The sequence below is a fragment of the Lycorma delicatula genome, chromosome 1, assembly GCF_047948215.1.
Source record: "Lycorma delicatula isolate Av1 chromosome 1, ASM4794821v1, whole genome shotgun sequence".
NCBI classification, from domain to species: domain Eukaryota; kingdom Metazoa; phylum Arthropoda; class Insecta; order Hemiptera; family Fulgoridae; genus Lycorma; species Lycorma delicatula.
The window spans coordinates 150468367-150486666 of record NC_134455.1 but is presented as its reverse complement, the minus strand read 5'-3'; the positions used below and the strand labels follow the sequence as shown (position 1 = coordinate 150486666).

The window sequence follows — 18300 nt, the reverse complement described above, 5'->3', positions numbered from 1 at the left end:
TTTCTACGTTAACTCTAAGTAAATGGAAAATTTTGAAATTGCATTGCATGTCATTATGAAATTTCCTGTTTTTTTTATAAAAAAAATGCATGTTATACAAATATCAATAACTTCTGATACATACAAGATAGAGAGGTAAATTATTTTTTTTATTTTGTAGGAAATTTTTTGTTTTGTTGGTTTATATATTTTTCTCTGTGGTGGTACAACTGTTAGCTATGTGCACTTGCACTTATGAGCTTGTTTACCAAAAAGTGGTTAAAACCTATAAGGCACAAGGCATAACAGAAAACAGTATGGTGCCCTTACAGACACCACTATTAAAAAAGCTAAACACAAATAAAAGTGCAACTGAAATGAAGCAGTTAGCTACATTTAGACATTGCCCATCAAATAATGATAAACCTACACAATATAAGTAGCCAACTGGAGAGGAATCTTGGGGTTTTTATAAGAGAGTTAAGTACTTGGTAAAACTCCTGGGAAATATAAAAATAACACGGATTGTTTATTTTGAAGCATAGTGCCCCTATATATATTTATGAAAGATTAACAGACAGCCAATTGCTTTCAAGATGCACTAGCAAGCTAATCCAAAACACAAATGAAAGTTTGAATAATTGCATATGGTGAAGATGTAACAAAATCTGGAGTGTTTCTAAGAAAATCATTGAGATGGCTGTAACAGACTATACTTCATTTATATTCATTAGAATGAATGTAATTGGAAGTGTAACCATTTATTCAATGGACAGGATTAGAAAATAGAGAATCATTAAAAATATTTAAACACATACCAAGAAAGAAAGAGAAGGTTGTGTTTAAAGAATTTAAAAGATGAAGAGAAACAAGTGCAGGAAGAAGGTGTAACATATGGAGCAAGGCAATTATGTTTCAGAGTGAATTTTAGTGCTTAATTACTGTTTATTTACTTAACTTTACTTTGTTGTTTTGCGCAAATTTATTTTTTTTCCACGTTTTCATTTGGTAGATCAATCATAGCTTTGGTTCTATACTAGGAAGAAATATAATTTTTTCCAACTGTTCCAAATTCCTGACCTACAGCTTCCTTGATCTATTTTTTGGTAGAATAATATATAGTGTTTTTGATATAAAATATTTAAAAAAAAAAATTACATCAATGAACATGACTTTTCATCAAAAACAGAAAAAAATACCATAATTGCTTGAAAACAGTATATTTTTAATCTATTCTTAGAGATTATAAAACCAAATTAGGCCTTTTAAATGTCATTAGTTTTGCTGTTTTAGGTTCAATATTAATGAAATTATGATTTCTTTAGCAAATCACTGTTTTTGCCACTTCAAAGTATGTCAGGGGGTCATAACTATTGGGGTTGAAAATTATGCTGCATATTGCTCATAAATGTTAAACATATGACAAAAAATTATAAACATAAGTCTTATTTAAAAAAAAAAAATAGCTTTTAAAGTATACCCCCCATTAGGTTACTTGAAAAATTCATTATTTTAGAGGTATGTGTTACATCTCTATGCAGAGAGTTAATTAAAGAAAAAAATAAAACAAACATTAAAAATATTACTAGAGAAATTAAATTAGTTTTAAAATGCAATTCACAATATTTTATTATTTTTTTTAATAATTACATAACTAAAGTTACACAAAATTTTTATTTTTCCTGATAGATTAGTTGGTTGGTTTGCTTGGCATTTCTCCTGCCACCACCCCATTTGGTCGCCCTAAATCATAAGACCGAATGTCTGTGCTACAAACGGCTACTGAGCCACACAAGAGTTTACCGACCAGTGTCCTAACTAGCTCCTAGAGCTAACCTAAAAGTGTGAGCATGTATGGTGGTACCATACACCACTCATTTGCAGATTCCACCACCCACTTGTCATATATCACTAAAATGGGTAAGTGCACCTTGTCAACTACTAAAACATCAATAATTAATTTATCTCATCAAAGACAGCAATTCGTTGCCACGCCTAGGCCGCTGAATTCCAGCAAGTACCTGCTCACCATTAAAGTGCTTGGAGCCTTTATCTGGCTGGTAGCCAGCCATATCTTTTGGTTAGCTTCCCACAGCAACCGCATCAAGAAACTCCCACAGGGTCTGACAATGCGGCTCTCGCCACATTGACTTGCTGCTTGTGAGTGGCCAATTTTCCCCTTGACCTCTAAGTTCCAGGGTGACCTGAGTTCTGGCTCACCCCAAGAGCTGAGCAATCTAACATCATGTGTTTATTCGACTGGACCTCCCCGCAGATGCACAGCTCATCAGCTGCCAGGTGGAACCGAAACAAATATTGGTTTAATTTACATGGTTGGAGAGCACTCGGGCTCCCGTTGCCCTTAAAAACAAAGGAAGAGGCATACCATCCCCTCAGATCCTGTATAAATCTATACAAGGACCTTCCCTTAGTTGTGGCGTGCCATTCTTGCTGCCATGCTTACATCGCGAGGCTCCTCTGCAGGCGGGAGATGGGCAACTGTTCAAAATTTAGAACCGATGCAATGAGATCACCATTCTGCTCCGGTACAGGCCCAGCTCAAAACCATATCCCAAATACCTCGGCCTCACTGCCTCTTCGCAATTTCCACATGGCCGCCCAAACTTTCACCACTAAATCAATTAATATTGGCCTTTCCCAATACAGTGGTAGCCTCATAGGAGGTTGTTTTAATAACACCAGTGCATACAATTAACGCTCTGCACTGGGCACTCCTTAAATTTTGAATAAGTGCTTGATTTCTTTCCAATCTATGCACCCAAATGGACGCTGCATAAGAGGTCATAATTTCAAAGACAACTTGGTACATCATGTATAAATGACGGTCCGACAGTCTGTAATCCTTTCGATCAATCCTCCTAAGCTTGTGCATCACAGAGACGGCATCTGCCACTACTTGCCTAATGTGGTTGCTAAACAGCAACTTCTCATCAAACAAAACACCTAGGTAATTATGAACTCTCACTTGGCTGGTTACACAGCCTTTATACTTAATACAGGGTTACTACTGAATAATAATTTGTCTGCATCCTTGAGAAGCATAAACTTCATCTTGGGCATAGAAATCCTTAAATTTTGAATGTCCATGGAGTCCTCTGCGATTGACAAAGCCACCTGCGCTCAGTCTTCTAACTGCGATCGTGAATTACCACGAACTAAAAGGAGACAGTCATTGGCGAAAACCTGGGTCGTGACCCCTTCTGAGAATGACAGTTCCAAAAATCCGTCGAATACCAGGTTCCAAAGCAAGGGACCAAGAATGAAGCCCTGTGGGCTTCCCCATGGTAATGGATTTTTCCACAACTAGGTGCGCATCCTTAAATAGAGCCGTCCCAAAAATCCGTCGAATACCAGGTTCCAAAGCAAGGGACCAAGAATGAAGCCCTGTGGGCTTCCCTTGGTAACGGATTTTTTCACAACTAGGTGCGCATCCTTAAACAGAGCCGTGCAACCCGACAAGTAGTCACATACTACGGCCTGCAGGGCTACGGGAACATTGCGACATTCCAATTCATAGAGGACAGAACTCCAACACAAGGAATTAAATGCTGCCTCTATGTCAATAAAAATTGCCAAAACATATTTACAGTCAACACATTCCACCGCAGCAAGAGCATTTAAGATGTAATCCTCGGTGCCAGCTCCTTTCATGAAGCCATACTGGCCTCGATTTAGAAATGAATTCATATCGATGCTTTCCCAGAGCCATTCCACAACCAGCTTTTCAAGCTAGTTTCTGATTACCGGCAAGAGGTTGATGGGCTGACAACTGTTGAAATCACTCGGATCCTTTCCTGATTTTAAGAGCATCCTCACCTTCCAACAAGTCGGAATGTAACCCCCACTTTAGGCACTCCGAGAACAGTCTGCCAAGCGGCTCTTTTATGACAGGCAGCAGATAATAGAAAATATCCGGGACAAGTTGGTCAATCCCCAGTGCCTTTCTCAGTGGCATTCAAGAAACCACTCTGTTTATATCTACGGGTTCCACAGCTCATACGCCAAGGAATGGTGTCTCACCCACCCTAAAGCCGACTTCTGCTTCACCCTCTGAAGCATCTGGAAACAGAGTATCCAGGAACGCCTGGTGAGTCGACACAGATGTTAAAGTGTGGTCACGACCACCAAACCCACATCGAACACTGGACAACACGTGCAATGGGCTTAGCCAGTAACATGACTTCTTGATAGATTGATTAGTCTCAACTATTAACAGATGTTAAAAGCTTTAAATTACATGATTTACCTCTTTCTCTTTTTGTTTCAATGTTTTCTGAGCAGCCACTAATTCTTCTTCAATATGTGATATCTTTTCCATCAACACAGCATCTGTTTTTGCTTGTTCCCATTCAGCTCGCCTACGGACATCATCCAGCCTTGTTTGCGTGGCAGCCAACTGAGACAGCTGCTTGTCACATTTTTCCTGCAGTACATCTCGTTCAGCTTGTACATCCTGAAAAATGTAATTACTACAATATTATATTAGCCATAATTACTGTAATATAATTACCTATGATCTCTCAAAATCAATAATAAGCTGAGCAGATGGTAAAAAATTAATGCTTTTTGTAGATATTGATCACACTTATTACAATGTTTTTCCTTTACCTTTATTTTTATTAGTGGCCTATTGATGACTAAAGTTATTACACCACTTAACCCCGTAGCATGCAAATTTTAATCTGCAATTATTATATTTATAGCATTGGATTACAGTTGGGGAAAATTGTGATTAAAATTTAGTGTTACTTGCACCAAATACTTCTAAGAAGATCTGGTAGTCTATTGCAGTGGATTTTATTCAGCAATATAAAAATTATCAAAAAAAGATGATTATGTAAAAAGATTATAAGATATATAAAGTGTGTTACAAAAAATCACTCCAGTTATCTGTAGTTAAAATAAATCCAGTTATATAAAGATTTAAAAATTTATAAACTTTAAAGAGTTATTTTAAACTTAAAATAAATCCAATTAACTGAATCAATTTTTTGTTAGAGACTATTCTACTAAATTAGAGTATTATGGACTACATAGAATGTTATCAATGAGAAATTATTCTACCATTCAAAAGGGTCTAAGTTCAATTAAGTATAGAACTTCATGATGTCCAGACTCAGGCTTATATTCACCAAACTATTCTTAATTCCAATTACCAATTAATCGACCTAACTATCAATATACTGTACACAGGTAATATGGATAATATCTGTATCAAGTTTTATGTTCATGTATCTTTAATAACTGGATATACAGAATTACAAATCCTTTAATGGTGAACATTTTGTCACTATTTCCATTAAATTGTTTTACATATATGAGTAGTATCTGACTAAAAAACAATTTCCTTTGCCATTTGTAACAAAGGTCATTATCACTCATCACAACTTGTACATGTGTCCATAGAAAATTATGAAAATGAGCTATACTATTCCTCATCTTCAGACTTTGGGATTAAAAAGGGTACATATATTTTTATTTAAAATTAAAACCATTAACCAATCTTTTTGAACTTTGTACTAGATTAATTGTGCACTTTTTACAATTCTTGAACCCACAGTCTCTAGTTATCAAATTATTATTAAATATACTACTAAGGAATTACTAGATTAAAAGTAGATTAAATTGGGCTAATAGAAAGAACAAGCGCTCAACTTAGTTCACATTTAGTCCAACTAGTGAGACATACAAGGGAGGAGTGATTTTGACACTGTGCTGATGCTACATAGACCATGCTATGTAGAATATATTTCTATGCCTATGATGAGGTAAGCATATTGTTGTGGGAAATATACAAATGATAGCTCTCACACACTCCCAAGTTACATATGAATACAATAAGTAGATTGTAACTTAACTCGGTAATAAGAGCGAATGTGGATTATACTCAACAGAGATCTATAGTGATTGTGTTACAAATGATCATTTAATTGTTTCAACCTTATTATATTTATATAAAATTAATCATTTACCAACATCAGAATGTAGAATAGGTCAAAAAGAGTATCTTCATGTGATTCTCTAGTAGTTTATCATGGGATCTAACATTACAAGCAAATTGTTTTCTTTGCAAATTGCATATAATTTATTATTACTTGCAAGCACCAGTTCTTCACTTTTATTACAATGTTATGCATACAAGCAAATGTCTAATTCATAGCTTATAATATTATTTAATAAATTATTCATTTATTAGTTGAGGAGTAACAACAATATTTAATTGTATAAATTATAAAATGATCTTTATATTTTTTAAAAGAAAGTTTTAGATTATAAAACAAAAATGGAATTAGACATACTTCATATTGTGTACGTAAGTGCATCAACTGCATATTCAGATCACGGATACGCTTGACAGCTAACTCTTCAGCACGTGCATGTCGATGCATCTGTTCTTGCAAAAGAGAAATTTCATCAACAGGAAGAACAACAGGAGACTGACAGCCCTCAGGTGTAGCTGATCCACATCTGAACATATCAAGCTGCTCTCTAAGTAGAGATGAAAAGAGATATTTTGAATTATTTTACTTAATTTCAACAACACAAATTTTTATTAAAAAATAACTACTTAACTAAAAATTGAACACCAGTTTGAAGCAATTATAAAAAAAAAAATGAATAAAACTTTAAATAATTTCAAACAAAATACCATGTTTTTACAAACTGCTTCATCTGCTGTTCTGTTGTTTTTCCATAAGAAATTTTGTACTGTGAAAAAAGCAGTGCCTGACTGGGATTTGAACCCAGAAACTTTGGATGAAAGAGATGCTACCACTTATTACTATACAATAAGGACAATGAAGAATTTAATTTAATTTTTATCAAGGCTTTTTTATGCTGGAAATTTTATATGGTTGAGCATGGGACTTTTAGTAACCTCAGTGGCATAAACAAAATCGACATGGTTGTTTGACCAATATTTAGCATAATTTCATGAACTTTTCTGATATTTTAAAATTCTTTATTAAGCAAAATATGGGGTGGCACCTTACAAAAACAATCAAATTTAAATGTAACATTTGGGTTCATGGCAAATTGATCTCATTCAGATAGGGTTTTTTCTTAACATGTACAGAATGTATGCAACTTTGCCACTGTCATAAACATATTCATCACATGAAGAACATGTTAAATAGGCAATGGTATGCAATAAAAATTCATATCAAACACTTTAATGTAGAGCATTATTAAAAGAACATATATTGCAAAATGTAATGAAAAATTGCCCGTTTCCTTTTTACGTCAATTTAAAAAAAAAATATATTTTCATTATATAAAATCAATTCATTTTTACAGACATTAATGACGCTTTAGGTAAATCTGTCTGAAAGTAGTCACCAAATGATAATTTCCATATCTGTATGCATAACAATTAATCTGGTTTTAAAAAATTTAGCCTCCCAAAAAAAAAGTCAGTTATAACCATTACTTTTAATTCCTACTCGCACCATATAACATACACAACTCATCTTTCTCCCCTTGATATTAATGTTATTCTAGAATATCTGTAGAGCTTTTCTATTTCTTTCTTGTTTTATCCCTCGACTGGTTTAACTGGTACTGCGTTTCTTAGTGGTCCATATTTGTTATATCAAATTTGTTATCAAATCTAACATTTGATAACACATTACCTTTAGCAGTTCCTACAGTTCTTTATCTGTATTTCAGTTGGTAGATGGAAATTTAGATATCATTAAAACTTTCTTTTTTTAATGTGATAAAGTACTGCTAAAAAAAAGTGGAATCTACAACTGAATAAGAAATTAACATCACTTTAAAAAACTGTGAAATTTGTCCTAATTTCTAAAGCGGTTATAGCAATGTTACTTATAACACAGTAATTCTGAATTTTGGCTCTACCCTCAATTTTTTTTATGTTACAAGACTTTTTACTTAAAAGAGAAAAGAAATAAAACAGTATCTTACTATTTGTACCACAGTTGTCTGGAAAGCAGGATATGTCTTAACACACATTTCATGCAACTCGTCAGTTCCCAATTTGTATATTGGTTAATGAATAAGTGGGTCAACATTTCACAATTTCTGCCTTCTCCTTAGTTTTATAATGAATGCCATCAATTTTGAAATTGTCTTGAATCATTTGAATTATTGAAAATTGTTAGCCTATCGGTTGCTCAGCAGTAAAACAAACATCTTTTCATATTTGTGATATGTTTACTGGAAAGTTAACAAATTTTTGAGCATAAAGAAGGCCAGATATTTGGATGTCAAATATCATACCTATATCTTAACAGTAGAAGCACACCACTTCGTTGATAAAAAAAAAAAGAAGCGAATCATCTTAGCAAGAAACATAATGTGTACTGAAACAGACATGTTAATAATTAATTGATAAAATTAATTTCCTGAAGCCCAATGATAAATTCTACTTATTCTGAAACAATGAAAAACAAAAACCAGACAAAATAAACAAGATGCAGATGTCTTCTGGCATTCTTTTGCTCGTTGTTATATTTGGTTACAATGTAGAATTGTCATGTAAAAAACAATTCATCGGAATCTATGAAAAAGAAAATCTTTGTAAACATATGGGAAAAATGATAAAATAGTTGTCAAATGTGAATTAAAAAAATCAACAATCTTTTTATATTTTCATAAAATTTTAGTAATCACAAATAATGAATAGATTTCATTGAACTTTCAAGATATGACAAATTACAAACCAATTAGACTAAAACTTGAAAAATTCTGCATACCAGGATTGTCAAATTAACACTGTGTTTTTGATAAATTGTTTTACTTTCATCAGATATTATTTATTTAAAAAAAAATTTCTTAATAATGGTAGAACAGTAATTTAAAGTAAAATACTGTCTTTTTTCGTTAATGTTACATTCTGCATATTCTATTATAAACTTTATTGTACATAAAAAAGAAGAAATAACTGATAATCTCAAGTCACAGTTTTTTCAAAATATAAATTGTTTATAATTTTATTTTAAGCTCATACCAATGTAAGTGATTTTAACCTTGTTTTAATATGTTCAGCTATATATATAACAGATCTTCATCCACCAACTTATCTGTAGCAGCAAATAGCATCTATATCATGAAGAGTAATAACTAAATGAGGTACTTACGTATTAACGCCACCGCAGCTACAGCTTTATTTAAAAACAAAGTAGTCAATCGGATTTCGGTAGAAAATGAACAGTCTCTTTATTAATTTTAATAAAGGGCTATTTATATTTATTTATTTTATAAATATAATTTAACCAAACTTAACCTGCGCTCACTAACCTTGGTGACTAATTAACACCGTAATTGTTTGAGTATTTATTTAATAAATTCAGTAATTATTGCAATTATTTATTATTTAAATACTCAAAACACTCCTGTTAATTAGTTAATTAGCGTTGTTTAAGTTTGGTTAAATTATATTTATAAAATAAATAACCATTTATTAAGATTAATAAAGAGACTGTATTGAATCTATATTAAACTCTATATCGGCCCATTTTCCACCGAAATCCGATTGACTACTTTGTTTTTAAATAAAAGCTGTAGCTGCGGTGGCGTTAATACGTAAGTACCCTAAATGATCATGACAGAAATAATAATATTATCAGTGTAATTTATTTTTACCTTATGGAAATGTCCTCTGAAGGTGAGCTAAGGCTAGCACTAGAAATATGAACATTTAACCCTTCTAAATCTTTTGTTCGTTTTTGAAGAGATTTAGCCATTTCACGTAACTGCAACACAAAATAAAAGTACCACAACCAAACTTAGAATGTATAATGCACCAATACACTTAAAATAAACATGCATGAAGTTCTATAATTAATACATCGGTAACAAGAAAGCTTGTAAGTCATGGAGAAGAAGAGAGTTTTACAGTAAGTGTATTCTTCTGTAAACAATAATTAATGGAGACATCAAAGTTGAACTGTGTGGTTGAAAATAATGAACAATCTACCATATTACTAAACTGATACTAATTAGCATACTTCATTAATTAAAAATAAAAGTACAATACTTTTAATTTTTTTCTTTTAACATCTGATGTTACCTTTATGATAAAATATTACAAAGATAAAACAATCTTATATATTTGTGAATTGTCATCCACAAATACATAAGATTAAAGTTAGCATCATCGGAAAATATAAAAAGAAACCACTATTCAATTTAGATTATAGAGAATCCAGGTCATTAGGTAAGAACATAAACTATTACAAGGTTCTATCAGAGAAATAGGCTATATCATTTAAAATGAGAAAGGGCTAGATTGGAGATAGATATAGCAAAAATTCTTAAGTAAGAAGGGGAGGTATTTTGTCGAATGATTATAAGATGTTAAAAAATTCATAATGGAATCAGAAACAGTAATAAGCAAGTAAGGAATGAAATATTACAATCATAACAGTAAAGAATTGTTTTTAGTCAGAATTTAAAGTCCAACCTGATTTTAAAAAAATCAGGTTGGACTTTAAAACCTAAAACTGACTAAAAACCCAAAAAATAGAAAAGACAGATAATAATAATACAGCTATGTAAAAGGTAAGGAAAATTGTTTTCAACTGCAATGCAGACTTTGAGGCAATATTACCTTGCAAAGTGCCAGCTGTTTTTAAAGCTGAAACAATAAATTACCTATACTTTCAGGTTCAAAACTTTTTAATATAATTATTTTCTTGACAACAAACTTCAATCTTAAATCTTGAGAGATATATATACATAAATCTTGAAGACAAAAATTCAGAAGTACTAGCAGTTATGTACAGCATGTTACCTTCAAGGCTTGAAGGTAATCAGACTACTTACTATCAGGATTGAAAATCACTCCAATTTATGGATTCTTAACTAATTTATTTCATTATTTTACAAAGAACTTATGATAAATGCCTTAACTACTGCATTGTGCCAAAGGTTCAGAAAAATTTAATAATAATTAAGTTACAGAATCTTTTAAGGAAGCTTTGTAAACCTTTGTAAAAAAACTATTTCTTTATTAATAAAAAACTATTTCTTTATTAAAATTCTTAATTAAAAAATACCCCGCAAATTATTGACTGGTTGGTTTTAAGTTAGGATGGTTTTTTATCAGTCAACATCAAATTGTAAATACACTATATACACAAAAATTAATTAAGTATTAACTAATTTTTACTACATTTTAATTGTAATTATTACTAATTTCTACTATATGAATAAATAATTTTAACTAGATCTCAAGCAGTAAATTATTCCTTACACAAGTACGCTGATGTTGAACATTATGGGAGTGCAGGTAATCACAGTAAACTACTACTCACAAATATTATTTTGTTTATTTTTATTCCCAAGTATGATAACTTAATAAAATTTTTACTTTATTTATAGTTGGGATAATCTCGCTTTTTTTATATGTTTTCATCAGATTATTTTTTTTGGCATTTCAATTTAATGTGCACAAAATGAGATCACTGATAAAAAAAAAAATTAATAAGTTACATGATTGTTGATATATACTAAAGATAATAGCTTAACACTTGAAACATCATACTATATTAAAAATTTACTTAAGAAGGTTGATATTTCTATATCAGGTAAGTTATTTTTTTCAATTTTTTTTTTGTTTAAAAACTTAATTTTTTTTTTAATAATAAATTTAAAAAAAATCTTAGTAATAAAAATTAAATTAAGAGTAAATTGTAGGTATACTCTTGCTGGTTGCCTCCATTTTTATCAAATGTTTGAAATTTTTTTAAATATTCAAAATTTTTTTCTGGTTTTTACATTATTAATCTGAAGAATAATAAATTGTAATATCTCAACAGCAGAATGTTAGTCAATATTAGATAAGTAAATACAAGTAATAGTGGTTGATTGGGTGGATGTATATATATTTAAATTCTATTAACAATAAAGTGGAATAATATGAATCTTAAAAAAATATTTTTAATAAAATAATAAATATATGTATCTAAATAGTCAAATCATGATTATCCATGAGTGGTTTAATCGCGATGCCTTTCAGAAAAAAATAAAGTTTTAAAAACTTATAGACACTAAAAATTTAGTTTTTTCATCATTCTGTAGTAGATTTTTACTGATTCATTCATTTGCTAGTTGAATGTGTGCTTGGTTTGAATACAATAATGCTGTACTACAGTTCATTGTGGATATGATAGTACAATATTATTACACTTCACAAACTATGAAGTTCAATTAAAAGAAAGTTATTCCAGACACTAAAACTACAACCAGTTATATCTTATTTAAAAAAAAATCTGAAAGACTAAGAAAAGGTATTTTTTATGATGAGAAATTAATTTTTATAGTCACAATTACTAACCCTCACTGGAATTCAAAACCAGAAGGTTCTGGATGAAAAAAGAGATCCTAATAATATTGTTTCTTACTACTACTACTACTACTACTACTACTACTATTCTGCCAGAGAGTTTGGCAGTATCTGTTTATTTAAAAAAATATGGTCAAATTTTACTTGGTGAAGTGGTATTCTCTCTTTTCTTTTCATCCAGAATTCAGGGTTTTTACCTTGGTAAGGCTTGGCATTTTTATACATAAGCACAGTAATTCGGGACCAATGTTATTGCTAATATAAATAAATATATCAGAAATATAATGGAATTGTAAACTGCTCAAATTAAGATTCCTAAGAAATGACTACTAAGGAAAGGGTACAGGAACAGTTTTGCCCTGTTTTGGTTGGGTGCTAATGATGTCAGTAGAAATTCATTTCTTCATTTGCTTCCCCACCAAACTGCGATAACAAGTCTTGACACACAGAGACACAATGTCGCGCTTTCTCCGGTGTGAGCAGGTGCAGTACCCATCTGCAAGACATGGCCAAATCATTGTGCAAAATCAAAAATGCGCTACCAACTGAAATGTTGGCAGCACATTCTGATATGCGGCATGCTCCCTAACAGTAATTCGTCATTCTTCACGGACAATAGCAGCTGTATTCTTTACAACCTCAGTGGAGATGTTGAAGGGGACCCCTTGCGCAGCTTATCGGTGATGCTTTCTCTACCCTCCTTGAATGCTTTATACCACTTATAGAAGGTTATCTGGTTCACAACATCTTCACCATACACCATAGATAATAATTCATATGAGTTTCACTAAAAATTTCACGTTACAACATTGCTCTTAACGTTTTATCCAGGTTGGACAGGGTAGGTGAATCATGTTATGCGACACATAACACATGTTATGCGAATCATCACATATGTCCACTCACTACACTGATCAACCTGAAACTGATTGTTATAGATGGCTAAAAGAATGGGCTACACGATGGTATGCAGGATTACCACTGTGATTTTGTATTATACTAGCAAATTTTTACTAGTTTTACTTTTGAAAATCAAAAGGCTGGTTGCGAAGATATTACAACACTTCTCAATAACTGTGATCTGTTAGATCAAGAGTGTACTTCTTGCATACAAAAGTTAGCCTTCAACCTGAAATTTTTCTGAGTCCTGCCTGGTTTGTAAGGGGATACATTTCCTGCATCATAACTCTACTACCTTTCCTTCTTTTACAAATTCCTTCAGGATATTTTTTTGGAACAAGGCGGGTGAGTCATTTCTACAAGAATTTTTAGGTCCACACTTCTGGTATGAAGGAAGGTGTCAATAAGTGGATGGATACTGAATTAGAGTTGAAGGTTGTTTTGCAAGAAGTTTGTGGGATCCAGGCTGGGCCTGGTATGTGTCGACGGCAGGCCCTGTGGTTGAAGGATTACCGTCAATGGCTCATAGACCGAGTGTGGACTACAGAAAAACTGCCTAGAGACCTAAGCAGATCCACCAGTCCTCGACTGCGGAAGAGGAGACACCTCATGAGTTCCTCATGAGAGAGAGTCCTCTCATGAGAGAATGATGTGATGAGAAAGTTGGAGCGCTTGTCACTTAAATTGAGGCGTCATGTTGACAAGAATGTTAAGCAAGCCATAAAATATGTTGAGGCCAATCTAACGGTAAGTGTGAAAGAATTGAGAAAGTTAGTGGATGCTTCAAATCTTACATCTGTAGAGAGAAGGCATACTGTGGAATCCTTCACACAGACTACGATGGATACAGGATGTCCAATAATTAAGGGCTTGATAATGGCATGCATCCTGAACTAATGGTTATGTTTATAAAGAATTAGTTCAAGGAGGCATACAGAAATACTAAAAGTGGATTGCCAGGACAGGAGGGAGGGAGCCTTAAATACTTTTTCACTGGTAGACATTAAGGAGGCAGCTGAGAGCAAACTGATCAATAGTCTGACCACAAAGGCACCCACAAGTTGTGTGATTGCTGAGCAGTTCAAGTGTTCGGGCTGGCAATGTTCTGTCTGCAAGGATGGAGGCGAGGCTTATTGGAAAAGGTGAAACTCTGGTAATGAACATTTTTCATGCTGCTTATGTGGACATGGGGGGGCCGCTTCTGACCTCATACAGACGTTGGTTGACATCTTTTCACAAGTCAAGTTGAACAGCAGAGGAGATTTAGGTGAGCTGCAGGTTGAGATCTATAGACAGGGTATGTCTATATATGTACGGAAGATTTTAGAATGTGGGGGAAGGATAATTGACAGAATTTACCATCTTACAGCACCCATGGGCAGACTCTCCGTTAGTTGGAGGAGTGATGAGCTAGGAGATAGGAAGCACAAAACAGAGACTGGTCCTCAAGTCTACGGCATCCTATACTGAATTACTGAAATCAGGTAGGACCGATATGAGGTTACCTGCGATGGCGGAGAGAGATCCTGTCGATCTGGAAGGCAGGTGAGGCAATGGAAATAAAGGTCATAGAGGAGAAATGTAAGGCAGGGGAATTCAAAAATGTCCTGGCATCTATGATAAAGGAGGGAACTATCCAGACTAGGACAAGGATGGTGACCCTCCATATAAGAGACCTGGAAGGGGACATAAAGAAGGAGGAAGTAATTGGCAGACTTGGCGAAGCAGTGAACAGGCTTGCTGCCTGAAATGCAATTGACAGTAAGGTCTGGGGCTATGTAGAAACCAGAGTGGCAACAGACTTCTATGGCCACGGTGACAGCCCAAAGAGGAAGGGTTAAAATTGGCATGGTGTCTTGTAGGGACGATATAGCGTATGTCCCTCTGAAATGTTTTAGGTGTTTTGAAGTGGGGCACACAGGTAGAAACTGTAGAGGTGCTGATAGGTCCAGTGCTTGTTTTAAGTTCAGAGGGGAGAGTCACTAGGTGGCAGACTGTTCTAGGCCTCCCTGCGAGGCCGAGGGGCACCACACAGGGAACATGGCATGCCCCAAGGAGGTGGGCAGTGATGCTGTATGTGGAAGCCAGGAGAGAACTGGACAGGAAACAGCACAGCAATGAAGCTAGTGCAAGTCAACTTAAATCATTCGATTCCTGCAACTGATATTATGGAGAGGTATGTGTCAAAGATGGGTGCGAATCTTGTGCTCATCTCAGAGCCTTACATATCCCAAGTGTTGCTGGGGATGGTTGTACCTGAAGATGGAAGTGTGGCCATTTGGCCGTGTAGTCCTTTCCCTGTCTCGGATGTGTTCCGTACGAAGGGCTATGTGAGGGCAAAGGTTGGTGGGGTATATTATTTCTCTTGCTATCTTTCATCCAATATCAGCTTTGAGTGTAATAGGGACATCCTGACCACTCTTTCGGGGGATGTTGTCGGCAGGTGATTGTAATGCCTGGTTGACATCCTGGGGGTCTGCCAGGATAGGCATGAAAATCAGTTCTCAACTTGATATGGTGTGCTTGAACATTGGATGTAAATTCATTAACAGAAGCGGAGCATCTGGTCAAGTTATTGATGTGACCTTTGCAACTTTATTGTTGGAAGCTAGAATATGGGACTGGCGGGTCTGGGGCAAGTATACCACTAGTAATCACTTGGCGAGAATCATGACTATAGCCGAAACAGAGTACGGCAGAGGTGATACATCTGCTTTGTTAGGTTGGAGTGTTAAAGGCAGGGACTTGACGGCCTTTGTTGAAAGCCTTAATTTGCAGATGGTACACAAGGCATGTAACGCTGAGAACAAAGCCGATTGTTTAGCTGACTCGTTGATAAATGTGGGTGTGAGGCAGCTCCCTAGAAAATATACCAGGAGATATAAACTGACACTAGCCAGTTTACTGGTAGATGGTCAAAATCGCTTATAAACATAGGGAGTGCTTATCAGCTAGGCGGGCATCTATGAGGACGCACAGCTAGGTTAATATAGATGGCTGTACACAACGCAAAGAAGAAGGAAGTGTCCAGGATGATTAAAGCTTGGAAGTGCTTACTTTAAAAGATGGAGGAGGACCCCTGGGGGAAACCATACAGTTTGTTAGTCAAGAAGGTGCTGAAAGCAAGGTTTCCAGTTACCTGTGATGCCTCAGAGGTTGCAAGAATAATTAAGGAGCTTTTTCCCAGTGGGGATGCTGCACTGGAGCGTGAGGAGATGGATGTGAGGACAATACTGATGTTCACAGTGGAGGAACTTAAGGCAGCCGTGCAGCAAGTTCCCTTGGAGAAGGCAGCTGGTCAAATGCAGTTGTCAAAGCGGCAATTTTAGCTGAGCCTGAGACATTTTTAGGGGTATATAATGCTTGTTTGAGTAAGGGTGTGTTTTCTGCGAATGGAGGCGGCATTGCCTCATCTTGATACTGAAGCCAGGGAGGGATTTGGTGCTCCTGTCGTCCTACCATCTGTTATCAATGATTGATACATTGGCAAAGATATTTGAAAGAATAATACAACGACTTGTCTGCGCTGTGGAGGAGGCTGGGGGACTCCACAGTAATCAATATGGCTTCAGAACCGACAGATCTGCTTTAGACACTGCAGCAAAAGTACGAAGCTTAGCTGAGAGCACCATTGCGAGTTGCCAATATTGCAAAGAGAGGATGTGCGTCCTAGTCGCATTTGATGTGCATAATGCATTTAATAGTGTAACCCATGTTGTGATCAGGCGCACGCTGTAGGGATTTCATGTACCACAATATTTAGTACCAATTATTTGTTTGTATCTTGCAGATAAAACATTTATGTGTGAGGTGGATGGTGGTCTGATTGAGCGGGTCAGTTGACAGGGGTGTTCCTTAGGGGTTGGTCCTTAGACCAACCCTCTGGAATATCACTTTTGATGGGGTTTTTACATTCCACTGCTTCCTAAAGTAATGATAATTGGATTTTCAGATGACATAGCACTTGTCATAGAGGCAGAGACCTGGAGGGTGACCACCAGCTAAATCAGAATCTTACACTGTTGTTGGAATCTGGATGGCTGAGGCAGGACTCAGCTTGGCGCTGGAGAAATTAGAGTTTGTGGTTATATACTCTGCCAAGTGTACACCTACCCTGTCAGTCAACGTGGATGGGAGAAGAATAGAGTCGAAGAATTCAATAAAATATCTAGGCGTATGGATTGACTCCTGGCTGAGATTTGGTAGGCATGCCATTGAGGCTGCTGAAAAGGCAGGGAGAGTCACATGTGGCTTTTCACTTTTTCAATTCTACCTTTTAAGTAGAATCTCTACCTAACTGTGAGGGTCTAGGGCAACTGCAGAGGAGGTTACTTACAGGAGTTACTTACATATAGCAAGCTGCTATATGGTGCAGAAATCTGGGCAGATGTGGTGCGGTTCAGAAAGTACAGTTATCCTTCCTCTGTACTTTCAAGAGGCCTCAATCCTCCCAATTAAGGGAGGATTGAGCCCTTACATAAGAGGTGCTGCCTCTTGATTGCTACAGCCTACAGAACTGTTTCTCTGGAGGCTGCGGAGGTCTTGACGGGGATGCTTCCTGTGGACTTAGCGATTGCATGCAGGAGAAGGCTATGAGAACTTGGTACCTTGAATTTGACTGAGAAGAGAGAGGCAAGTTCAGCGATCAGAGTTGATGAGGGCATGGCAAGAAAGATGGGACGGATGTGAGAAGGGCAGATGGAGTAATAAAGGATATTGGAAGATGGTCCAGAAGAACCCATGGGTTGCTGGATTTTAATTTAATTCAGTTGCTGATGGGCCATGGGGATTTAAAGAATATCGATTCTGTTTTGGATTGAATTACTCGGATGGATGCCTTGACTGTGAGGTTGAGGAGTTGGCATTCCATGTGTTTTTTTGTTGTCCTCGTTTTCACACAGAAAAGACAGGAGATGATGAATGTAGAAGAGATAAAAGAGACGTAGATGAGATAGAAGAGACGTAATGTTTGAACCAGAGGAACTACTGGGGGTTATGCTGTATGGTGAAGAATATCGGTCTGCTATTTCCACATTTGCAAGAGCGGTAATGAGGAAATTATGCATTACTGAGGAACCATAAGCCAAGAA

The 18300-nt window shown here is 35.3% G+C and overlaps 1 protein-coding gene across 6 annotated transcripts in view; it reads right to left on the bottom strand.

The window, feature by feature from the left end:
* LOC142324100 (uncharacterized) overlaps positions 1-18300 on the bottom strand; it is a 363200-nt gene that overhangs the window by 75923 nt on the left and 268977 nt on the right. For all 6 annotated transcript variants that reach the window (XM_075364751.1, XM_075364759.1, XM_075364778.1 and 3 more), the window contains 3 exons: positions 9607-9716; positions 6300-6489; positions 4247-4453 (listed from right to left, as the gene is read on the bottom strand). In XM_075364751.1, the coding sequence (XP_075220866.1) occupies positions 4247-4453; positions 6300-6489; positions 9607-9716 (507 nt within the window). The remainder of the gene's footprint in view (positions 1-4246; positions 4454-6299; positions 6490-9606; positions 9717-18300) is intronic.